Raw genomic sequence first — 27,120 nt, 5'->3', positions numbered from 1 at the left:
ACACCTCACGACCAGACAGTAGAACACAGTAGAGTTACACCTGGTACACCTCATGGCCAGACAGTACAACACAGTAGAGTTACACCTGGTACACCTCATGACCAGACAGTAGAACACAGTAGAGTTACACCTGGTACACCTCATGACCAGACAGTACAACACAGTAGAGTTACTCCTGGTTCACCTCATGACCAGACAGTAGAACACAGTAGAGTTACACCTGGTACACCTCATGACCAGACAGTACAACACAGTAGAGTTACTCCTGGTACACCTCATGACCAGACAGTACAACACAGTAGAGTTACACCTGGTACACCTCACGACCAGACAGTACAACACAGTAGAGTTACACCTGGTACACCTCACGACCAGACAGTACAACACAGTAGAATTACACATCGCTGAGGTAATCTACTGATGTAATCAGCTAATTAAATTACAGTAAGGCCTTTTTATTTACCTCAGAGTGACAAGACACAGTGTTAAAAATATATCTTCTGACTAGTAAATGGAAAACAGATACTAACTAGCAACTAGTGTGTGTGTGTGTGTGTGTGTGTGTAGACACAAGCCTCCAGGCATGCAGTCATTAGTGAAAAGCTTTTTGGAGTATGTAAGCGTGTTGGGGAAAATAATCGCCTGCTAAAATATATTTCCCAGAGGAGTGAAGGTCAGTGCCCTGGGACAGTTTAAACCACTAGCACCACTGAAATCAGACAGCCAGGCCAAATGCCTGTGAGCAATAAACCCTGTTATCAGCATGCCATTACCACATCCCTCACCCGAATTCTGTCTAGCTCTATTCAAAACCAATTCCTGGAAAATACAATTGACAAAGCTGTAAACTGAGTAACTGCGAATATAGAAGCTCCTGATAAATGTCTATGGGCTATTGTGTAGCCTATGCAAAAATATATCTGTACAAATCATTAAAACAATATAACTACTTGGACAAAGGTATTGCACTAAGTCATCAATTTGTACTTATGAGAAGTTGAAGGTACTACTTCCATAGTTCTAACATTAGTTAACCCCATAGAGTTACTATGGAATACCTAAACATCAACATTCTAAAGCGCACCATACCTCTCCTGGCTGGTGGGTGGTCTCTGGAGCCAGAGTGCATCCTGGGAAGTCCTCCCACAGCAGCAGAGTCTCCTCTGTCTCCTCCCAGGCCAAGCTGTCACAGTCATCTTCAAACTCACACTCCCGCCTGCAACACACATAAATGTTTGTTTATTAACGTTTGTTTGGCCTCTGGAGAAAATGCACATGGAAGCTTCCTTCTTATCAGTCTAATACCTTTACTATGGTAGAGTATAGACAATGTAGAAGCTGGTTGTACTTGAAGACACCTGATAAGAGAAACTACACATGTAACAAACACCAGTCCTGTAATGTTACTCACAGCTGGTTGAGCATCCTCTGCATTTCCTCGTTGATCTGATTGGCTGACGAGCCACAGAGCTCCTCCTCTCTGGGCAGGCCCCCATCGCTCTCCGAGGTGCTGATAGTCTCATCACCCTCACTACTGTTGACGGACAGCGGGGTCTGTTTCCGAGGGCGACAGTTGATGGCAGACTGGGTGTTAGGGACCTAGGAGTGGAAAGAGAGACTTAGACAGACAAACCGATAGACAGAGCGAGACAGACACAGACAGACTGACACAGACAGACACCGTCAGAGACAGACAGACACCATCAGACAGAAAGACAGACAGACTACCTGATACATCTGGATGACATCCTCACAGTTCCTCTGCTGGGCCACGTCACACAGGCGAGCCGTGATGTCGATGCGTCTACAGATGTCCATGTCCACCTTCATGGCCTTCTCCTGGATCTTACTGTCCAGATCAGACATGTTCTACAAAGAAAGAGAGATGGTTATGGTCTCCTAGTAAGAGTTATCATCCTAACCAGACCAGGAGTGATCTCTGTGTAGAGTGTGAGAAACAGACTAGGGGGCCCAGTGGGACAGGAGAATGAACCAGACAATATTGAGAGTGAAAAGGGTCATCGATGAGCAGATGATTTGTGTTCAGTCAGATCAGGACAGTATGAGGCTGTGTGTGTATATGGGAGAAATATGTATACCAGTTGTTGATGATGGTTCTGTTAGGTGTGGATGGCAACATGAGATGGCGCTGATAGAGATGGCAGCTTCGCTTCAAGTCCTTAGGAAACTGAGCAGTATTTGGGTTTTTTATGCATTACTTCTTACAGTGTTAGCCCAGAAAACCTTAAGTGTTATTACATACAGCCGGGAAGAACTATTGGATATCAGAGAGACATCAACTTACCAGCACAACCAGCACTACAACCAGGAATATGACTTTCCCAAAGCAGATCCTTTGTCTGCAACTCCCAGGGCATTTGAACTGATTCCAGAGGCAGACCCAAAACAACGCCATCAGAGGAAAGGGTGTCGGAGCAGTCTTCTAGTGAGGCTTCGGATACGCGCATACCACCCACTGCTTCCAAGTATATTCCTCGCTAACGTCTAGTCCCCAGTTAACAAAGTCGACAAAATTAGGGCAAGAGTTTCTTTCAAAAGAGATATCCGGGATTGTAACATACTCTGTTTCACGGAGACATGGCCAACGGGATTTTCAGTGCATCGCGCCGACAGGAACAAACATCTCTCTGATAAGAAGAAGGGCGGCGTGTATGTTTCATGATTAACGATTCATGGTGTAATTGTAAGAACATAAGTCCTTTTGTTCACCTGACCTAAAATTTCTCACAATCAAATGCAGACCATATTATCTCTCAAGAGAACTCTCCTTGGTTATCGTCACAGACATGTATATCCCCCTGCAAGCGGATACCAAGACGGCCATCAAGGAACTTCACTGGACTTTATGCAAACAGGAAACTATATATCCTGAGGCTGCATTTATTGTAGCTGGGGATTTTAACAAAGCTAATCTGAGAACAAGGCTGCCTAAATTCTATCAGCATATCGATTGCAGTACAGGAGCAAGTAACACACTCGACCACTGCTACTCTAACTTCTGCAATGCATACAAGGCCCTCCCCCGCCCTACTTTTGGCAAATCTGACCATGACTCCATCTTGTTGCTCCCCTCCTATAGTCAGAAACTAAAACAGGAAGCGCCCGTGCATAGGTCTATCCAACGCTGGTCTGACCAATTGGATTCCACGCTTCAAGATTGCTTAGATCACATGGACTGGGTTATGTTCCGGGTAGCCTCAGACAATAACATTGACGTATACGCTGACAAGGTGAGCGAGTTTATAAGGAAGTGTATAGGAGATGTACCCACTGTGACTAAAACTTTCCCTAACCAGAAACAATGGATTGATCGCAGCATTCGCTCAAAACTGAAAGCACGTACCACCGCATTTAATCATGGCAAAGCGACTGGAAACATGGCCAAATACAAACAGTGTAGTTATTCCCTCCGTAAGGCAATCAAACAAGCAAAGTGTCAGTATAAAGACAAGGTGGAGTCGCAATTCAACGGCTCAAACACGAGACGCATGTGGCAGGGTCTACAGTCAATCAGGGATTACAAAAATAAAACCAGCCCTGTCGCAAACATCAACGTCTTGCTCCCAGACAAATTAAAACAACTTCTTTGCACATTTTGAGGACAATAAATGCCACCAACACGGCCCACTACCAAAGACTGTGGGCTCTCCTTCTCCGTGGTCAATGTGAGTAAAACATTTAAACGTGTTAATCCTCGCAAGGCTTCCGGCCCAGACGTCATCCCTATCCCGTCCTCAGAGCATGCGCAGACCAGCTGGCTGGTGTGTTTACGGACATATTCAATCAATCCTTATTCCAGTCTGCTGTCCCCACATGCTTCAAGATGTCCACCATTGTTCCTGTACCCAAGAAGGCAAAGATAACTGAACTAAATGACTACCGCCCCATAGCACTCACTTCTGTCATCATGAAGTGCTTTGAGAGACTAGTCAAGGATCATATCACTTCCAACCTACCGGTCACCCTAGACCCACTCCAATTTGCTTACCGCCGCAATAGGCCCACAGACGATGCAATCGCCATCACACTGCCCTATCCCGTCTGGACAAGAGGAATACCTACATAAGAATGATGTTCATTGACTACAGCTCAGCATTTAACACCATAGCACCCTCCAAACTCATCATTAAGCTTGAGACCCTGGGTCTCGACCCCGCCCTGTTCAACTGGGTCCTGGACTTCCTGACGGGCCGCCCCCCAGGTGGTGAAGGTAGGAAACAACATCTCCACTCCGCTGATCCTCAACACTGGGGCCCCACACGGGTGCGTTCTTAGCCCTCTCCTGTACTCCCATGACTGCGTGGCCATGCACGCCTCCAACTCAAATGATCAAGTTTGCAGACGACACTACAGTGGTATGCTTGATTATCAACAACGACAAGACAGCCAACACTGAGGAGGTGAGGGCCCTCGGAATGTGGTGTCAGGAAAATAACCTCTCACTCAATGTCAGCAAAACAAAAGAGAGGATTGTGGACTGCAGGAACCAGCAAAGGGAGCATCCCCCTATCCACATCGACAGAACAGTAGTGGAGAAGCTGGAAAGTGAAGGTCCTCGGTGAATATACAGTGGGGCAAAAAAGTATTTAGCCAGCCACCAATTGTGCAAGTTCTCCACTTAAAAAGATGAGAGAGGCCTGCAATTTTCATCATAGGTACACTTCAACTATGACAGACAAAATGAGAATAAAAAATTCCAGAAAATCACATTGTAGGATTTTTTATGAATTTATTTGCAAATGATGGTGGAAAATAAGTATTTGGTCACCTACAAACAAGCAAGATTTCTGGCTCTCACAGACCTGTAACTTCTTCTTTAAGAGGCTCCTCTGTCCTCCATTCGTTACCTGCATTAATGGCACCTGTTTGAACTTGTTAACAGTATAAAAGACATCTGTCCACAACCTCAAACAGTCACACTCCAAACTCCACTATGGCCAAGACCAAAGAGCTGTCAAAGGACACCAGAAACAAAATTGTAGACCTGCACCAGGCTGGGAAGACTGAATCTGCAATAGGTAAGCAGCTTGGTTTGAAGAAATCAACTGTGGGAGCAATTATTAGGAAATGGAAGACATACAAGACCACTGATAATCTCCCTCGATCTGGGGCTCCACTCAAGATCTAACCCCGGGGGGTCAAAATGATCACAAGAACGGTGAGCAAAAATCCCATGGGGGGGGGGACCTAGTGAATGACCTGCAGAGAGCTGGGACCAAAGTAACAAAGCCTACCATCAGTAACACACTACGCCGCCAGGGACTCAAATCCTGCAGTGCCAGACGTGTCCCCCTGCTTAAGCCAGTACATGTCCAGGCCCGTCTGAAGTTTGCTAGAGAGCATTTGGATGATACAGAAGAAGATTGGGAGAATGTCATATGGTCAGATGAAACCAAAATATAACTTTTTGGTAAAAACTCAACTCGTCGTGTTTGGAGGACAAAGAATGCTGAGTTGCATCCAAAGAACACCATACCTACTGTGAAGCATGGGGGTGGAAACATAATGCTTTGGGGCTGTTTTTCTGCAAAGGGACCAGGACGACTGATCCGTGTAAAGGAAAGAATGAATGGGGCCATGTATCGTGAGATTTTGAGTGAAAACCTCCTTCCATCAGCAAGGGCATTGAAGATGAAACGTGGCTGGGTCTTTCAGCATGACAATGATCCCAAACACACCACCCGGGCAACGAAGGAGCGGCTTCGTAAGAAGCGTTTCATGGTCCTGGAGTGGCCTAGCCAGTCTCCAGATCTCAACCCCATAGAAAATCTTTGTAGGGAGTTGATAGTCCGTGTTGCCCAGCAACAGCTCCAAAACATCACTGCTCTAGAGGAGATCTGCATGGAGGAATGGGCCAAAATACCAGCAACAGTGTGTGAAAACCTTGTGAAGACTTACAGAAAACGTTTGACCTCTGTCATTGCCAACAAAGGGTATATAACAAAGTACTGAGATAAACTTTTGTTATTGACCAAATACTTATTTTCCACCATAATTTGCAAATAAATTCATTAAAAATCCTACAATGTGATTTTCTGGATTTGTTTTCTCATTTTGTCTGTCATAGTTGAAGTGTACCTATGATGAAAATTACAGGCCTCTCTCATCTTTTTAAGTGGAGGACTTGCACAATTGGTGGCTGACTAAATACTTTTTTGCCCCACTATCACCGACAAACTGAAATGGTCCATGCACACAGACAGTGTGGTGAAGAAGGCGCAATATCGCCTCTTCAACCTCAGGAGGCTGAAGAAAATGTTGGCTTATCACCGAAAACCCTCAATATCTTTTACAGGTGCACAATTGAGAGCATCCTGTCGAGCTGTACCACCGCCTGGTACACTAACTGCACCACCCACAACCGCAGGGCTCTCCAGTGGGAGGTGCGGTCTGCACACCGGATCACCTGCCCTCCAGGACACCTACAACACCCGATGTCACAGGAAGGCCATAAAGATCATCAAGGACAACAACCACCCAAGCCACTGCCTGTTCACCTTGCTTCCATCCAGAAGGCAAGGTCAGTACAGGGGCATCAAATCTGGGACAGAGAGATTGGAAAACAGCTTCTATCTCAAGGCCTTCAGATTGTTAAACAGACACCACTAGCACAGAGAGGCTGCTACCTACAGACTTGATATCATTGGCCACTTTAATAAATGGAACTAGTCACTTTAATAATACCACTTTAAGAATGTTTACATATCTCGCATTACGCATCACATATGTATATACTGTATCCTTCACTATCTATTCTTTACTATCTATTGCATCTTAGCTGCTCTGTCACTGCTCATCCATATATTTTATACTTATATATTATTATCCCATTCCTTTACTAGATTGTGTGTATTAGGTTTTGTTGTGGAATTTGTTAGATATTAGGTTTTGTTGGGGAATTGTTAGATATTAGCTGTTAGATACTGCTGCACTGTCGGATCTAGAAGCATAAGCATTTCTCTACACTCGCAATAACATCTGCTAACCATGTGTATGTGACCAATACAATTGGATTGGATAAGAGAAGGTGCATATTAAGAGGAACTTTGTGGATGTAGACTCACGTTGCTCATGAGGCCTTTGAAGAGCACCAGTTCAGCCTTCAGCTGCTGCACTCTGACAGCCAACTCATCCTGACAGCCCTCGCTCTCCTGGAGGTCCTACAAACAAAACACACACATAATCATGAGATGCATGTCCATGCATACAGGTACACTCACACACACACACACACAAACACACACACAACCCCACCACTCACACACATCCTGCAAACCAGCTCAGCCCCTACTTTCTGGATAAGGCCAGATTATAAACTCAGCAAAAAAAAGAAACGTCCTCTCACTGTCAACTGCGTTTATTTACAGCAAACTTAACATGTGTAAATATTTGTATGAACATAACAAGATTCAACAACTGAGACATAAACTGAACAAGTTACACAGAAATGTGACTAACAGAAATGGAATAATGTGTCCCTGAACAAAGGGGGGGTGATCAAAATCAAAAGTAACAGTTAGTATCTGGTGTGGCCACCAGCTGCATTAAGTACTGCAGTTCATCTCCTCCTCATGGATTGCACCAGATTTGCCTGTTCTTGCTGTGAGATGTTACCCCACTCTTCCACCAAGGCACCTACAAGTTCCCTGACATTTCCGGGGGGGAAATGTCCCTAGCCCTTACCCACCGATCCAACTGGTCCCAGACGTGCACAATGGGATTGAGATCTGGGCTCTTCGCTGGCCATGGCAGAACACTGACATTCCTGTCTTGCAGGAAATCATGCACAGAACGAGTAGTATGTCTGGTGGCATTGTCATGCTGGAGGGTCATGTCAGGATGAGCCTGCAGGAAGTATACCACATGGGGGAGTAGGATGTCTTCTCTGTAACGCACAGCGTTGAGATTGCCTGCAATGACAACAAGCTCAGTCCGATGATGCTGTGACACACTGCTCCAGACCATGACAGACTCTCCACCTCCAAATGGATCCCGCTTCAGAGTACAGGCTTCGGCGTAATGCTCATTCCTTCGACGATAAACGCGAATCCGACCATCACCCCTGGTGAGACAAAACCGCAACTCGTCAGTGAAGAGCACTTTTTTGCCAGGCCTGTCTGGTCCAGCGACAGTGGGTTTGTGCCCATAGGAGACGTTGTTGCCGGTGATGTCTGGTGAGGACCTGCCTTACAACAGGCCTACAAGCCCTCAGTCCAGCCTCTCTCAGCCTATTGCAGACAGTCTGAGCACTGATGGATGAATTGTGCATTCCTGGTATAACTCGGGTAGTTTTTGTTGCCATCCTGTACCTGTCCCGCAGCTGTGATGTTCGGATGTACCGATCCTGTGTAGGTGTTGTTACACGTTACACATACAATTTATTGCCCTGGCCACATCTGCAGTCCTTATGCCTCCTTGCAGCATGTCTAAGGCACATTCACGCAGATGAGCAGGGACCCTGGGCATCTTTCTTTTGGTGTTTTTCAGAGTCAGTAGAAAGGCCTCTTTAGTGTCCTAGGTTTTCATAACTGTGACCCTAATTGCCTACCGTCTGTAAGCTGTTAGTGTCTTAACGACCGTTCCATGTTCATTAATTATTTATGGTTCATTGAATAAGCATGGGAAACAGTGTCTAAACCCTTGACAATGAAGATCTGTGAAGTTATTTGGATTTTTACTAATTATCATTGAAAGACAGGGTAAAAGGGCATTTCTTTTTTTGCTGAGTTTATATTGAGCAACTCAGGATAGGGCCAAACAGTAAAACATTCTATATTGACCAACTCGGGGTAGGGCCAAACAGTAAAACATTCTATATTGACCATCTCAGGGTAGGGCCAAACAGTAAAACATTCTATATTGACCAACTCAGGGTAGGGTCAAACAGTAAAACATTCTATATTGACCATCTCAGGGTAGGGCCAAACAGTAAAATATTCTATATTGACCAATTTACAGTAGGGCCAAACAGTAAAACATTCTATATTGACCATCTCAGGGTAGGGCCAAACAGTAAAACATTCTATATTGACCAACTCAGGGTAGGGCCAAACAGTAAAACATTCTATATTGACCATCTCAGGGTAGGGCCAAACAGTAAAACATTCTATATTGACCATCTCAGGGTAGGGCCAAACAGTAAAACATAATATAAATCTTGACTCAAATCGCACTTCAAATCCAAAGTACAACTATAATATGTCCATGATGATTATATATTCTTTACAGTGTAAGGATAGATGTTCTTACCCTAAGTCTTACTACAAATCCAAAGTACAACACACAAACATACAGTACATACACAGATTATACATTGACAACCCTGCCTACTTAATCTCACAAGTGCCTTGGATCATATTGTTGATCTAATTCTCCCTCTTTTCTCTGAAGTATTTGATTCCATAAACTACTAGCCATAATATTTTGCAGAACTTCTTCCTGAGGTATGTCTTGACATAAAAGTTGATTGTGTCTGTGGTGCAAATGAAATAGGGTAACTTGACTTGACTCATCCCTGAGTGTTTCTTTGTGTAACTCTTGTACATTGTTCTGCATGGATAGTTGAATGTAAAGTGGAACTTTGCTGCATGCCATGTGGTCTCCTGTTGGCTCAACAGAGCCTGTCTAACTGGGTTAGGTAGATGTCCCCTGCAGTTGCATCCTCACACAAAAAACCTGAGAAACCAGAGCCCCACCTGGCTCAGCATTATATGCTCACCGATGGCAAGATGGCGCCGACAGACATGGCAGCTCTGCTTCTAGCTCCTTAGCAACTTTGCAGTATTGTTTTTTGTGTGTTATTTCTTACAGATGGAAATAACTTTTGAATATCATTGTGGTGGTAACTCACCAGCATTACGACCAGGAATACGACTTTCCCAATTTGGATCCTTTGTTCGTAACCCCCAGGGCATTTGAAATTATTCCAGAGGCTGCTACAAGATGCCGCCGTCGGAGAAATGTAGACTTCAAGTCTGACTCAGGAGGAGTGCACACCATCCACCGCTTTCGAGTATAGTACTCGCTAATGTTTAGTCCCTGGACAATAAAGTAGACGAGCTCAGGGCGAGGATCTCCTCCAGAGAGACATCAGGGACTGTAACATACTCTGTTTCACGGAATCAAGGCTCTCTCCGGATATACTGTCCCGGTCAATATAGCCAGCTGGGTTCTCAGTACATCGTGTACACAGAAATAGAGAACTCTCCGGGAAGAAGAAAGCGGGTGTGTATGTTTCATAATTAACTACTTATGGTATGATTGTGATAATGTACAGAAACTCAAGTCCTTTTGTTCATCAGACCTAGATTTCCTCACAATCAAATGCCGACTGTATTACCTACCAAGAGAATTCTCTTCAGTTATGCTCACAGCCGTGTACATTCCCCCTCAAGCCAATACCACGACGGCCCCTAGTCCAACGCAATAACGACCTGCCTCTTGTTGCATTCCACAAGGAGACTGCCTGTTACGCGAATGCAGTAAGCCAAGGTAAGTTGCTAGCTAGCATTAAAATTATCTTATAAAAAACAATCGATCAATCATAATCACTAACTACACATGGTTGATGATATTACTAGATATTATCTAGCGTGTCATGTATAATCTGACTGAGCATACAAGCATACAAGTATCTAAGTATCTGACTGAGCAGTGGTAGGCAGAAGCAGGCGCGTAAACATTCATACAAACAGCACTTTCGTGCGTTTTGCCAGCAGCTCTTCGTTGTGCGTCAAGCATTGCGCTGTTTATGACTTCCAGCATATCAACTCCCGAGATGAGGCTGGTGTAACCGAAGTGAAATGGCTGACTAGTTAGCGCGCGCTAATAGCGTTTCAAACGTCACTCGCTCGCTCTGAGCCTTGGAGTGGTTGTTTCCCTTGCTCTGCATGGGTAACGCTGCTTCGAGGGTGGTGTCGTGGAGGATCGTTACAAAATATAACACTTACAAGAACTTGTGAATTCAATATAGGCTTTTAATATAAACATATCAAAAGCCTAGATGGTCCGCGGAACACAGCCTTTTCCAGAGCACTGGCTCTGTATTTATACACATACGAGTCCATCCCACATGCAAATGAAGTTACTTCCCTCAGTCCATCTGCCACCATTATCTTTCAATCTGTGCTTCCTGCTTGTTCACGCCCAATAACGCCCATATCTGCTTTTAGTTAAGTTATAATGGTGATAGGACCTCTTCATGTCCCAAAAATAATACGTGCCCATCTTATCCTATGGGCCCCTTATGTTTAGCTTGGTGTGTTCTTTGGTATGTCTGTCCTTATTAGGACTAGTAGACTATGTGTCTCTTCTCTTCCTGTCCTAAAAATATATGTCCTATGTCTATAGTCTATAGTTTGCTCTACAGCCCTATATGTAGAGCTTGCTCCCACAGTGGCTGTTGTCGTTGTGTTCCTGGTTCGAGCCCAGGGAGGAGCGAGGAGAGGGACGGAAGCTATACTGTTCAATTCATATAATAACTACAACCTAAAACTTCTTACCTGGGAATATTGAAGACTCATGTTAAAAGGAACCACCAGCTTTCATATGTTCTCATGTTCTGAGCAAGGAACATAAATGTTAGCTTTCTTACATGGCAAATATTGCACTTTTACTTTCTCCAACACTGTGTTTTTGCATTATTTAAACCAAATTGAACATGTTTCATTATTTATTTGAGGCTAAATTGATTTTATTGATGTATCATATGAAGTTAAAATAAGTGTTCATTCAGTATTGTTGTAATTGTCATTATTACAAATAAAACAAAATAAAAATTGTCTGATTAATCAATATTTTTTTTGGTCCTCCAATAATCGGTATCGGCGTTGAAAAATCATAAAATCGGTCGACCTCTAGTACCCATGCTGCTAAAAACCACTGCTACTCCAACTTCAGCGACATATGTGGCAGGGTCTACAGACAATCACGGATTACAAAGGGAAAACCAGCCAAATGGACGTCTTGCTCCCGGACAAGCTAAACACCTTCTTCGCCTGCTTTGAGGATAACACAGTGCCACCAACACAGTCCGCTCCCAAGGACTGTGGAAGTGCACTGCCCGCACTTCAAGGACATCAACCACCCTAGCCATGGCCAGTTCACCCGCTATTGTCCAGAAGGCGAGGTCAGGATAATAGCGGGGTGAACAGGCCGTGTCTCGGGTGGTTGATGTTCTAGATGATCTTTTTGGCCTTCCTGTGACATTGGGTGTTGTAGGTGTCCTGGAAGGCAGGCAGTGTGCCCCCGGTGATACGTTGGGCAGACCGCACCACCCTCTGGAGAGTCCTGCGGTTGCGAGCAGTGCACTTCCGGTCACAAGACGCAGGCTTCCTTATTTTCCCTAGAATTTCCAAGCAAACAGCTGGATGCAGGGCTTTCTCCCATGGAGCTCAATTTTTATGGAATGGTCTACCTATCCATGTGAGAGACGCAGACTCAGACTCAAGACTCATCTCTTCAGTAGGTCCTATGATTGAGTGTAGTCTGGCCCAGGGGTGTGAAGTTGAACGGCAAGGCACTGGAGCGACGAACCGCCCTTGCTGTCTCTGCCTGGCCGGTTCCCCTCTCTCCACTGGGATTCTCTGCCTCTAACCCTATTACGGGGGCTGAGTCACTGGCTTACTGGTGCTCTTCCATGCCGTCCATGCCGTCCCTCAACCCACTTGAGTGGGTTGAGCCACTGACGTGATCTTTCTGTCCGGGTTGGCATCCCCCTCGGGTTCGTCCCTTATGGGAGATCTTCGTGGGCTATACTCGGCCTGGTCTCAGGGTAGTAGGTTGGTGGTTGAAGATATCCCTCTAGACATGTGGGGGCTGTGCTTTGGCAAGGTGGGTGGGTTATATCCTGCCTGGTTGGCACTGTCCGGGGTATCATTGGATGGGGCCACAGTGTCTCCCGACCCCTCCTGTCTCAGCCTCCAGTATTTATGCTGCAATAGTTTGTGTCGGGGGGCTAGGGTCAGTCTGTTATATCTGGAGTATTTATCCTGTCTTATCCGGTGTCCTGTGTGAATTTAAGTATGCTCCCTTTAACTCTCTCTTTCCTCTCAGAGGACCTGAGCCCTAGGAACATGCCTCAGGACTACCTGGCCTGATGACTCCTTGCGGTCCCCAGTTCACCCGCTGTCCCCAGTCCACCTGCTGTTGATCCAGTTTCAACTGTTCTGCCTGCGGATATGGAACCCTGACCTGTTGACCGGACGTGCTACCTTGTCCCGGACCTGCTGTTTTCAACTCTCTCTACCGTACCTGCTGTCTCTAACTCTGAAAGATTGGCTATGAAAAGCCAACTGACATTTACTCCTGAGGTGCTGACCTGTTGCACCCTCTACAACCACTGTGATTATTATATGATCCTGCTGGTCATCTATGAACGTTTGAACATCTTGGGCATGTTCTGTTATAATCTCCACCCGGCACAGCCTGAAGAGGACTGGCCACCCCTCAGAGCCTGGCTCCTCTCTAGGTTTCTTCCTAGGTTCCTGCCTTTCGAGTTTTTCCTAGCCACCATGCTTCTACATCTGCATTACTTGCTGTTTGGGGTTTTAGGCTGGGTTTCTGTATAGCACTTTTTGACATCGGCTGATGTAAAAAGGGCTTTATAAATACATTTGAATGATTGATTGAGTACAGGTACATCAAAACTGGGACCAAGAGACTGAAAAACAGCTTCTATCTCAAGGCTATCAGACTGTTAAATAGCCATCACTTGCCGGCTACCAACCGGTTACTCAACCCTGCACCTTAGAGGCTGCTGTCCAATATACATAGACATGGACTCACTGGTCACTTTAATAAATGTTTGCATACTGTTTGACTCATTTCATATGTATATACTGTATTCTAATCTACTATATTTTAGTCAATGCCACTCGGACATTGCTCATCCTAATATTTATACACTACCGGCCAAAAGTTTAAGAACACCTACTCATTCAAGGGCTTTTCTTTCTTTCTTTTTTTAAAAACTATTTTCTACATTGTATAATAATAGTGAAGACATCAAAACTATGAAATAACAAATATGGAATCACGTAGTAACCAAAAATTGTTAAACAAATCCAAATAGATTTTATATTTGAAATTGATCAAATAGCCAACCCTTGCCTTGATTACAGCTTTGCACAATCTTGGCATTCTCTCAACTAGCTTCAGTTGGAATGTTTTTCTAACAGTCTTGAAGGAGTTCCCACATATGCTGAGCACTTGTTGGCTGCTTTTCCTTCACTCTGCGCTGCGACTCATCCCAAACCATCTCAATTTGGTTGAGGTTGGGTAATTGTGGAGGCCAGGTCATCTGACGCAACACTCCATCATTCTCCTTCTTGGTAAAATAGCCCTTACACAGCCTGGAGGTGTGTTGGGTCATAAGTTGGGTCAAACAAATGATAGTCCCACTAAGCGCAAACCAGATGCGAAGGCATATCGCTGAAGAATGCTGTGGTAGCCATGCTGGTTAAGTATCCTTTGAATTCTAAATAAATCACAGACAGTGTCACCAGCAAAGCACCCCCACACCATAGCACCTCCTCCTGCCTGCTTTACGGGGGGAAATACGGAGATCATCCTTTCACCCACACAGCGGTTAGAACCAAACATGTCAAATTTGGACTCCAGACCAAAGGACAAATTTCCACCGGTTGAATGTCCATTGCACGTGTTTCTTGGCCCAAGCAAGTCTCTTCTTCTTATTGGTGTCCTTTAGTAGTGGTTTCTTTGCAGCAAAAAGGCCTGATTCACACAGTCTTCTCTGAACAGTTGATGTTGAGATGGGTCTGTTACTTGACCTCTGTGAAGCATTTATCTGGGCTGCAATTTCTGAGGCTGGTAACTCTAATGAACTTATTCTCTGCAGCAGAGGTAACTCTGGGTCTTCCTTTCCTGTGGTAGTCCTCATGAGAGCCAGTTTCATCATAGCGCTTGATGGTTTTTGCGACTGCACTTGAATAAACTTTCAATGTTCTTGAAATTTTCCTTATTGACTAACCTTCATGTCTTACAGTAATGATAGACTGTCATTTCTCTTTGCTTATTTGAGCTGTTATTGCCATAATATGGACTTGGTCTTTTACCAAATAGGGCTATCTTCTGTATACCACCCCTACCTTGTCACAACACAACTTATTGGCTCAAATGCATTAGGATGGATAGAAATTCCACAAATGAACTTTTAATAAGGCACACCTGTTAATTTAAACGCATTCCAGGTGACTACCTCATGATGCTGGTTGAGAGAATGCCAAGAGTGTGCAAAGCTGTCATCAAGGCAAAGAGTGGCTATTTGAAGAATCTCAAATATAAAATATATTTTGATTTGTTTAACACTTTTTTGGTTACTACATGATTCCATATGTGTTATTTCATAGTTCTGATGTCTTCACTATTATTCTAAAAATAGTAAAAAATAAAGAAAAGCCCTTGAATGAGTAGGTGTTCTTAAACTTCTGACCGGTAGTGTATATTTCTTAACTCCATTCTTTTACTTTAGATTTGTGTGAATTGTCGTGAATTGTTAGATATTACTATTACAATATTTAACACCTGCTTAATATGTATGTGACCAATAAAATTTGGAAGTAGGACGTCAAATGCCTTTCAGATGTAACTATCTGATGGGGACCAATGGGGCCATTTTGGGGAGTTGATATTGTTGCTGTAATTCAATCATGCTGAATGTGTGTAAGTAGCTCCACCCGTTCCTCAAATAGTTAACCATTTGGCTGTCTGATCATGACTGTCAGCTGATTTCTGTAACACGTATGACGAACGTCATGGGAGGAGCATCTAACTAGTAGGTTAGGGATTTATACATAGCCTACAGTACAATTATGTTAGCTGTTTATAAACATACATATTAGGTTAGTGGTTTGCACACTATTCAACCAAGCTGTTTCATACAAGCAATTGTATTAGGTTGTTTTGCATTCGTCAGGGCAATGTCAAATGTGTCAACACCGCCAGAACCTGATGACACAGCATCAGAGACAACACTGCGCCTCTGGCCCCGCGCCCTAAGTTAGTGTATAGATCAGTGAGGAGGGCCTTTGTGTCTACAAGCATTGAGCTCCTAAACATTTCAATGTAATGTCTTGTTGTCATGTTTGATATGCTGACATGGCTTTGTTCTTATCCCTGCAAATACACAGACATTTACCCCCTATGCATCAACCAATATGAGAGGCCAGGCACACACACACACACACACACACACACACACACACACACACACACACACACACACACACACACACACACACACAGTTACCTCCTGTAGGTCTTCCATCTTCTGCTGCATGTCCACTCTGACAGTGTACTCCTCCTCCCACCTACACAACAACATATAATGTGAAGTAAATTACACAGTAAAATGGCAACATCATAATAATAACTATTAACTGTGTGTGTATGTGTGTGTGTGTGTGTGTGTGTGTGAGAGAGAAACCCCTGGTCCATGAATCTGGGCCCCAGGGTCAGACAGCACCATCCATCTAGTGAACAGTAATCTCATTAAAAGCCTGTACAGTTGACATGTTAGAACTACAATGGCTGATTCGGTGACTCAACACACCACACAGACCACACTGCCATTGCTGCTTAAAATGCACAATACTGCGACATGTCGGAGCCTTTACCAAACTGCTCTTAAAACAAATAGGAGGTTATATAGTGTACAGAGAGACGTTTTTTGTGCCATTGTGCACACTGTTGTGATTGAGATAGATGGGTATGGTGAGAGTGAGGGAGAGGGAGAGGGAGAGGGAAAGATGAGCTGTGCTCTCTTTGGGAGCCACCTCCCTTTTCCCGCAATCACAGCCTGCCGTGCAGAGTATACCGCATTGCAGATACTAGGTAGAGGGGAAGGCGCATGGCCGCATGCAGTTGGGGAGAGAGAGAGAGGTGTGGGGGAAGGTGGTTGAAGAGAGGAGAGTGGAGCTGGCAGTGGAGAGCATGCGAGAGAGAGAGAGAGATGTGGGGGAAGGGGGTTGAAGAGAGGAGAGTGGAGCTGGCAGTGGAGAGCATGCGAGAGAGAGAGAGAGATGTGGGGGAAGGGGGTTGAAGAGAGGAGAGTGGAGCTGGCAGTGGAGAGCATGCGAGAGAGAGAGAGAGAGAGAGAGATGTGGGGGAAGGGGTTTGAAGAGAGGAGAGTGGAGCTGGCAGTGGAGAGCATGCGAGAGAGGGAGAGAGATGTGGGGGAATGGGGTTGAAGAGAGGAGAGTGGAGCTGGCAGTGGAGAGCATGCGAGAGAGGGAGAGAGATGTGGGGGAAGGGGGTTGAAGAGAGGAGAGTGGAGCTGGCAGTGGAGAGCATGCGAGAGAGAGAGAGAGAGATGTGGGGGAAGGGGGTTGAAGAGAGGAGAGTGGAGCTGGCAGTGGAGAGCATGCGAGAGAGAGAGAGAGAGAGAGAGAGAGAGTGTGGGGGAAGGGGGTTGAAGAGAGGAGAGTGGAGCTGGCAGTGGAGAGCATGCAAGAGAGAGAGAGAGAGAGAGATGTGGGGGAAGGGGGTTGAAGAGAGGAGAGTGGAGCTGGCAGTGGAGAGCATGCGAGAGAGGGAGAGAGATGTGGGGGAAGGGGGTTGAAGAGAGGAGAGTGGAGCTGGCAGTGGAGAGCATGCGAGAGAGAGAGAGAGAGAGGTGTGGGGGAAGGGGGTTGAAGAGAGGAGAGTGGAGCTGGCAGTGGAGAGAGAGAGAGAGAGAGAGAAAGAAAGAGAGAGAGAGAGAGAGAGAGAGAGAGAGAGAGAGAGAGAGAGAGAGAGAGAGAGCAAATTTGGTATAGATCAGACATAACCTAACCCACTCTAGTCAATTAATTAAAACAGGAACATTTCACATCTGGTTGGAAATAAATAGGGAAATGATCTCAGAGAAAATGGTTGTCCTGTGTGGTACACAGGTACACCTGTCTCCCCCCATACATTAATGACACCTTCTCCATCCTAGAGGGGGAGATCAACCCTTTCCAGGCCCAGAGACATGTACTAGTCTGTGGCGACTTAAAGCCAGAACCCGACACTCTTAGCAGACAGGGAGACAAACACCTACTTGGAGGTGACAGCATTCCCTCCCCAATATGCCTCCTAGACTGACAAACGTTGCCCCCTAGACACAACTGACAAAACAACCAACAAAAACAGGTCACAACTCCTGCAGCTCTGTTGCATGCTGGGTCTAGACATAGTCAATGGTAGGCTTCGAGGGGACTCCTACTGTAGGTACACCTACAGCTCATCTCTTGGCAGTAGTACTATAGGACTACTTTATCACCGACCTCAACCCAGTGTCTCTCGGAACAATCACAGTCATTCCACTGACACCCCTATCAGATCACAGCAAAATCACAATCTTATTGAACAGAGCAATACTCAACTAAGGCATTGAAGCTGAACAAACTGCATGCTTTTAAGAAATGCTATAGATGGAAGGAGGGTAGTGTAGAAAACAAAAAAACTATTGGCCAACAACAAATCCAATCCCTCCTAGACAATTTCCAGGACAAAATGTTTCCCTGCAATAGTGAAGGTGTAAAAGTAGCCATAGGATGCCTGAACACTATATTTGATCTATCAGCTAACATATCAAATTTAGAAAACTAACAACAATTAGAAATGGTTTGATGAAGAACGCAAAAACCTAAGAAAGAAATTGAAACCTATCCAATCAAAAACACAGAGACCCAGAAAACCTTAGCTTCCGCCTTCAAGATGGTGAAACACTAAAATAATACAGAAATACACTAAGAAAAAAGAAGGAACATCATTTCAGAAATCAGCTCAATGAAACTGAAGATTCCATAGAATCAAATCACTTCTGGGAACATTGGAACGCACTAAACAACACGAAGAGCCATCTATCCATAATGGAGATGTATGGATAACACACTTCTCCCATCTTTTCAGTTGTATAAACAAAGAAAACACATATACATGACCATTTACTAAACTTAGAATCAGCTATGAAAGACTACCAGAACCCACTGGATTCTCCAATTACATTGGATGAGCTACAGGCCTGTAGTGTTGATGGTATACTAAACTAAATGATTAAATATACAAACCACAAATAGGCTATTCTTAAACTCTTCAACATCATCCTCAGCACTGGCAACTTCCCCAATATTTGGAACCAAGGTCTGATCATCCCAATCCACAAAGTGGAGACAAATTTGACCCCAATAATTATAGTGGAATCTGCATCAACAGCAATCTCTGAAAAATCCTCTGCACCATCATCAACAGCAGACTCCATCATTTCCTCGTATTCACCCTGCACACCCTTACTAACAAACAAACCAAAATAAAGCAAAGTCTTCTCATGCTTTGTTGATTTCAAAAAAGCTTTTTGCAAAGGCACTTGAACAGCCTACAGCACCAAGCCTCACCATACTGGACTCACAAATCACATGTCTACTGTTTGCAGATGATCTGGTGCTTCTGCCCCCCAACCAAGGAGGGCCGACAGCAGCACTTAGATCTTCTGCACAGATTCTGTCAGACTTGGGCCCTGAAAGTGAATCTCAGTAAGACAAAATTAATGGTGTTCCAAAAAAGGTCCAGAAGCCATGACAAAAAAAAACAAATTCTATCTAGATAGTGTTGCCCTAGAGCACACAAATAGTTATGCTGACCTCGGACTAAACATCAGCACCGCAGCTAACTTCCACAAGGCTGTGAACAATCTGACAGACAAGGCAAGAAGGACCTTCTACCCCATCAAAAAGAACATAAAGCTTGACATCCCAATCAGTAACAGAACCCATTGCCCTCTATGGTTGTGAGGTCTGGGTGGGGTCCACTCACCAACCAAGAATTCACTAAATGGGACAAACCCAATTGAGATTTTGCCTGCAGAATTCTGTAACAAATTACTTTGTGTGCAACGCAAAACCCAGAATTATGCATGCAGAGCAGAATTAGGACTACACCCACTAGTTATCAAAGTGCAGAAAAGAGCTGTTAAATTCTACAAACACCTAAAAGGAAGCAATGCCCACACATTCCACCACAAAGCCCTCACCTACAGAGAGATGAACCTAGAGAAGAGTCCCCTCAGCCAGCTGGTTCTGAGTCTCTGTTCACAAACACAAACTGACCTCACAGATCCTGAGGACAGAAACGTATTTAGACCAAAACAAATTAAAAGAAAACAAAGGGATAACTATTTGACACACTGGAAAGAATCAACCCCCAAAAAACTTGAGCAAATTGGATTTACATGTTTTTTATTTCACCTTTATTTAACCAGGTAGGCCAGTTGAGAACAAGTTCTCATTTACAACTGCGACCTGGCCAAGATAAAGCAAAGCAGTGTGACACAAACAACAGAGTTACACATGGAATAAACAAACATATGGTCAATAATATAATAGAAAAATCTATATACAGTGTGTGCAAATGTAGTACGATTAGGGAGGTAAGCCAATAAATAGGCCATAGTGGTAAAATAATTTCAATTTAGCAATTAAACACTGGAGTGATAGGTGTGCAGAAGATGAATGTGCAAGTAGACATACTGGGGTGCAAAGGAGAAGAAAGAAAAATATATATAAATAAATAACAATATGGGGATGAGGTAGTTGGGTGGGCTATTTACAGATGGGCTGTGTACAGGTGCAATGATCAGTAAGGCTCTGACAGCTAAATGCTATTTGGCCCTAAACATGGAGTACACAGTGGCAGAATACCTGACCACTGTGACTGACCCAAAATGTACCCCCATAGACAGACCTGGCTATGTGCATAATGCCCACAAAATGAGGTGGAAACTGAGCTGAACTTCCTAACCCCCTGCCAAATGTATGACCATATTAGAGACACATATTTCCCACAGATCACACGGACTCACAAAGAATTTGAAAATTAATTAAACATTGATAAACTCCCATATCTGTTAGGCGAAATACCGCAGTGTGAAATCACAGCAGCAGGATTTGGGCCCGTTGCCATGAGAAAAGTGCAACAAGTGCAGCACAAAAAACATTGTAAATACCACCAATATTTATGTTGATTTATCTTCCCCTACTTTTCACACTACAACCATATGCACATTGAGTGCAATGCTTACTGTTAATTTCTAATCGTTTTTGGTGACATTGTTTTATGTATTCTCACTTCTTTGTTTACTGTTTGTCTCACTTGCTTTGGCAATGTAAAGATGTTTCCCATGCCAATAAAGCCGCATTTAATTTGATGCGAGAGAGCGAGAGAGAGACAGAGACAGAGAGAGCGAGAGAGAGACAGAGACAGAGAGAGAGAGACAGAGAGAGAGAGACAGAGAGACAGAGAGAGAGAGACAGAGACAGAGAGACAGAGACAGAGAGAGAGAGAGAAAGACGGAGACAGAGAGACTGAGAGAAAGACGGAGACAGAGAGACAGAGAGAGGTGAAGTGGGGATGATAATACAGGACAGAGCAGGTCAGGAAAATAAGGGAGGAGACAGTAAGAGGGTACAGTGGTGTAAAGTACTTAAGTAAAAATACTTTAAAAGTACTATTTAAGTAGTTTTTTGGGGTCACTTTTACTTCACTACATTCCTAAAGAAAATGCATGTACTTTTTATTCCGTACTTTTCCCCTGACACCCAAATGTACTCGTTACATTTTGAATGCTTAGCGGGCCAGAAATGGTCCAATTCACACACTTATCAAGAGATCATTCCTGGTCATCTCTACTGCCTCTGACCTGTCAGACTCACTAAACACAAATGCTTAGTTTCTGAATGATGTCTGAGTTAGAGGTCGACCGATTATGATTTTTCAACACCGATACTGATTATTGGAGGACCAAAAAAAGCCGATACCGATAATGACAATTACAACAATACTGAATGAACAATGAACACTTAATATAATACATAAATAAAATCTATTTAGTCTCAAGTAAATAATGAAACATGTTCAATTTGGTTTAAATAATGCAAAAACACAGTGTTGGAGAAGAAAGTAAAAGTGCAATATGTGCCATGTAAAAAAGCTAACGTTTAAGTTCCTTGCTCAGAACATGAGAACATATGAAAGCTGGTGGTTCCTTTTAACATGAGTCAATATTCCCAGGTAAGAAGTTTAGGTTGTAGTTATTATAGGAATTACAGGACTATGTCTCTCTATACCATTTGTATTTCATATACCTTTGACTATTGGATGTTCGTATAGGCTCTTTAGTATTACCAGCCTAATCTCAGGAGTTGATAGGCTTGAAGTCATAAACAGCGCTGTGCATTCAAGCACTGCTAAGAGCTGCTGGCAAATGCAGTAAAGTGCTGTTTGAATGAATGCTTATGAGCCTGCTGCTGCCTACCCCCACTCAGTCAGACTGCTCTATCAAATCATATACTTAATTATAATATAATAAACACACAAATACAAGCCTTAGGTCATTAATATGGTCAGATCCGTAAACTATCATTTCGAAAACAAAACATTTATTATTTCAGTGAAATACGGAAACAAGTCTAAATATTGCTCTTACATTGTACAACCTTCAATGTTATGTCATAATTATGTAAAATTCTGCCAAATTAGTTTACAACGAGCCAGGCGGCCCAAACGGCTGCGTATACCCTGACTCTGCTTACACTGAACACAAGATAAGTGACACAATTTCCCTAGTTAATATTGCCTGCTAACATGAATTTATTTTAACTACATGTGCAGGTTTAAAAACATATACTTGTGTATTGATTTTAAGAAAGGCATTGATGTTTATGGTTAGGTACATTTGTGCAACGATTGTGCTTTCTTTCACAAATGAGCTTTTGTTAAATCATCACCCGTTTGGTAAGTTGAAGTAGGCTGTGATTCAATGATAAATTAACAGGCACTGCCTTGATTATATGCAACGCAGGACAAGCTAGTTAAAGTAGTAATATCATCAACCATGTGTAGTTAACTAGTGATTATGTTAAGATTGATTGTTTTTTATAAGATAAGTTTAATGCTAGCTAGGAACCTACCTTGGTTCCTTGCAGCCAAATCAAATCACATTTTATTTGTCACATACACATGGTTAGCAGATGTTAATGCGAGTGTAGCGAAATGCTTGTGCTTCTAGTTCCGACAATGCAGTAATAACCAACAAGTAATCTAGCTAACAATTCCAAAACTACTACCTTATAGACACAAGTGTAAGGGGATAAAGAATATGTACATAAAGATATATGAATGAGTGATGGTACAGAGCGGCATAGGCAAGATACAGTAGATGGTATTGAGTACAGTATATACATATGAGATGAGCCACAAGTGATGCTGCACTCGGTAACAGGTGGTAATCCTGCCACGCAGTCTCCTCGTGGATTGCAATGTAATCAGCCATAATCGGCATCCAAAAAGGCAGATTACCGATTGTTATGAGAAGTTGAAATCAGCCCTAATTAAATCGGCCCTGCCATAGGACGACCTCTAGTCTGAGTGTTGGGGTGTGCCCCTGGCTATCCGTAAATGTAAAAAAAAACATGAACAATTGTGCCATATGGTTTGCTTAATATAAGGAATTTGAAATTATTTATAATTTTACTTTAGATAGTTAAGTACATTTAAAACAAAATGCTTTTAGACTTTTACTCAAGTAGTATTTTACTGGGTGACTGACTTTTACTTGAGTAATTTCCTATTAAGGTATCTTCCTTCCTGTTTGGCCCTGTCCGGGGGTGTCCTCGGATGGGGCCACAGTGTCTCCTGACCCCTCCTGTCTCAGCCTCCAGTATTTATGCTGCAGTAGTTTATGTGTCGGGGGGCTTAGGGTCAGTTTGTTATATCTGGAGTACTTCTCCCGTCTTATCCGGGGTCCTGTGTGAATTTAAGTGTGCTCTCTCTAATTCTCTCTTTCTTTCTTTCTCTCTCTTGGAGGACCTGAGCCCTAGGACCATGCCTCAGGACTACCTGACATGATGACTCCTTGCTGTCCCCAGTCCACCTGGCCGTGCTGCTGCTCCAGTTTCAACTGTTCTGCCTTATTATTATTGGACCATGCTTGTCATTTATGAACATTTGAACATCTTGGCCATGTTCTGTTATAATCTCCACCCGGCACAGCCAGAAGAGGACTGGCCACCCCACATTGCCTGGTTCCTCTCTAGGTTTCTTCCTAGGTTTTGGCCTTTCTAGGGAGTTTTTCCTAGCCACCGTGCTTCTACACCTGCATTGCTTGCTGTTTGGGGTTTTAGGCTGGGTTTCTGTACAGCACTTTGAGATATCAGCTGATGTACGAAGGGCTTTATAAATACATTTGATTTGATATATTTACTTTTAAATCAAGTATGACAATTGGGTACTTTTTCCACCCCTGTCGGGGTATGAGAGAACTAGCCACAGAGAGCGGGAACAATGAATAGCAATATGAATGGATAGATGGAGAGAACAAGGGACAGGGTAGGGGAAGAAAATTGGAGGAGAGGGAGGGAAGGGGGTGTATCTTATACTGAAACTACCTTCTTGAAGTGAATTAATAGTCCTGTGGGTTTCCCTCTCTCTACATGTTGCCTGCAGGTAGATTTAACTGCATTACTACAACAACAGACTCATGACAGAGATAACATTCTTTCACTACACTGGAGGCCTAAATCACATCAATGACTGTGCAGTACGGATGCTATCAGATATATGGATGTCTGAAGGTGAGACAAGCCTGGACTTGACTCACTTGGAGGTGGCAGTAAGGTCACATGCCTCATGAAATCACAATAAACAAACAAAACAGCCACAAACACACACTTGTCCCAGGTCCTCCCGATCACAAACCAATCATTGACCCTACCCAGCCTTCCTAATGGGACATACATGCTTGTCTATCACCTTACATTCATTGGGTATGGCATTTTTGCTGAGATACGTTTATCCAAATCAACATACCTTCAGTATAGACCATGTCTATGTGACCTGTGCAGCGTGAATCGAAGCCACAGCCCTGCTGTTACTAGTGCCACAAATCAGCGGTCCGGGTTCTAGTTCTGTCATAGAATATAAACTGCAGCCATTTCAAACGTGCAGAGGTGCACTATGGTCTCTGTATCAGATTCCTGTCACTGTGTTTGGCCCATTCCCCTTGTTTTCTAAAGGGGCGCTAAGCAGATATTCCTTCCCCAAGCCAAACCATAAGTCAAATCTTCAAATACTTGAGCTGTGCTTGATTTATATATAGTTTGCCTGGTTCAAATGGAATAGTCTCAAAAGTACAAAATCAATGCAGTAATCCCAAAAGTACAAACAGCTAAATCAAGCATACCCTGACCTAGGTCTGGAGTCCACTAGCTAGTGGGAAACTCAAGAGTTCAAAGGTCTTTGAACTTCAAAAGCATTGGTTTGATTGTTGAGACAGAGCCTTCCTGTGTTGGATCTCAGTTACATGACTTCATTCTGAGTCAGTTATGGTCCGATAATGTTTGGTATTTCCCCCAGCTGCCCTTTGCATCTCTAGCAATAAGAATGGTGTGGGCTGTGGCAGAAATAGACAGAACACAGGCAGGACACAGCTGCTCTCGGAGGCCATCTGTTGTAATAGGGCCTTTCACTTCACCCAGTGGCATGAGCAAAATAATACATGTACGCCTATTATAGTTCCACTAAGTTACATCAACTGACTTTTACCAAGAGACGTTTAATCACAACTCTAGGTCCCCATGCGCCTTTACACCCGTCAGACACACACGTTAATTAGGCCTTAGGTTGGTGAATAAATCAACAAAGGCTGATCCTATTTACCTGCGTTTGTACTCGTCTCTCTCCCTCTTGACTTTGGCCAGGACGTTGTACAGGGCTCTGATTTCCGGGGTAATGGTATCAATCTGGACCCCGACCCCGTCCGGCTGGACCCAGGACACACCGGGGCTGGTGACGCGCGTCTCCACGCCAGAAGCAAGCTTGCGGGTATGGTTGTAGGACCAGATAGTACCGGGGAGGAACCGCGGAGGCGGGTTGGTGGGGGTTCCAGTGCCAGTACTGAAAACCGTTTTCCCGTTGGTGATTGAATTGGACCCGGCTGGAGAGTCGATTGTCGGGGTTGATAGGCTTACCGTGATGGTCGGATTATGATTCGGTTCGGTGGGGTTTGTTTCAGCTTTGTTCTTGGACTCAAGCGTGAGGACGGTGTTGAGGGCAGGTGTGAAGAGGGTAGTGGGTCGTCTCGCAGAGTTATTGGTGTTTTGGAACGGGAGTGACCCGGGCCTGAGCGGGATAGTTCCCACAAACCCGGTCTGTACACCTGTTTCTTGGGTATGGGCCCGTCTAGCGCTTTCAGAACAACTTCCATCACAGCTGTTCTTCGCATCCAACGCCTGTTGTAGTTGTTTCTCCAAAATCTTATTCCTTCGCTCAAGTTCATGCACTTTGGCCAGAAAGCATCGGAACCGTAAGTTCAGAGTCTTTAGGACACTGATATTGGAGCCCAGGTCGTTCCTCAGGGCCATCGCTGCAGGAGGTTGGGGCACAGACCGATGATAAGAGTGGTTATTATGGTTCAGATGCAGGTAAGCTTGTGAGGGTGTGGTGAAATCGAACCCTGGCAGAGACTCCGAGCCCAGTCCGGGATGGTCGCCCAGGAAGAAAGATGTCGGGTCGGGCGAGCAGAAGACGGCTTCGGGTAGAAGGCTTGAGGGGGAATCCGGATGACTCGGTCCTCCTTGGTTCTGCTGCTGTTGATGTTGGAGAAGCGAGTTCGCCTCTAACAAAGGATTCATACTATGGTATGGAAAACTAAAGCGCTGCAGATCTGGCATGAACACGGACGGTAATTTTCTCCGTAAAAAAAAATCACAAAAATAAAATAATGACAGGCTGAAAGTTGACTTGTTGTTGGATACCAGACGTATCCGTGACGTTCCACCTATACCAGGTTACGTAACTGTTTAATTACGAATGTTTCCTCGATTTATCTCCGGTCGGTCTAAAGAGGCTCGTGGAATAAGTTCCCTCGCTCTTCCTGTCTGTCTCTGTTGCTGGATAACGGTCGCCCCAAAAAACAATGCCGAATAGGCCGGTCCGACGGCTATGCGCAGGCGACAACACTCAAATGTATTTCAGAAAAGTAATGTTTTGGTATACAGCCTATATGAGAGAAAGTACTGTTAAATGCTGCAAATCTCTAATGTATTAAAAATAAATCCAGTGTCT

At 44.1% G+C, this 27,120-nt stretch overlaps 1 protein-coding gene across 3 annotated transcripts in view; it reads right to left on the bottom strand.

Annotated features, from left to right (window-relative positions):
• LOC139422088 (non-homologous end joining factor IFFO1-like) overlaps window positions 1-27,074 on the bottom strand; it is a 30,930-nt gene extending 3,856 nt beyond the window's left edge. For all 3 annotated transcript variants that reach the window (XM_071173240.1, XM_071173245.1, XM_071173250.1), the window contains exons 1-6: window positions 25,714-27,074; window positions 16,289-16,349; window positions 7,086-7,181; window positions 1,729-1,869; window positions 1,412-1,599; window positions 1,090-1,216 (exon numbers count right to left, since the gene is read on the bottom strand). In XM_071173240.1, the coding sequence (XP_071029341.1) occupies window positions 1,090-1,216; window positions 1,412-1,599; window positions 1,729-1,869; window positions 7,086-7,181; window positions 16,289-16,349; window positions 25,714-26,726 (1,626 nt within the window). In that variant the 5' untranslated portion in view covers window positions 26,727-27,074. The remainder of the gene's footprint in view (window positions 1-1,089; window positions 1,217-1,411; window positions 1,600-1,728; window positions 1,870-7,085; window positions 7,182-16,288; window positions 16,350-25,713) is intronic.
• Window positions 27,075-27,120: the final 46 nt, after the last annotated feature.

The sequence above is a fragment of the Oncorhynchus clarkii genome, chromosome 2, assembly GCF_045791955.1.
Source record: "Oncorhynchus clarkii lewisi isolate Uvic-CL-2024 chromosome 2, UVic_Ocla_1.0, whole genome shotgun sequence".
NCBI classification, from domain to species: Eukaryota; Metazoa; Chordata; class Actinopteri; order Salmoniformes; family Salmonidae; genus Oncorhynchus; species Oncorhynchus clarkii.
Note: the sequence above shows the minus strand (reverse complement) of the source record. Positions and strands in the feature narration are given on the sequence as shown.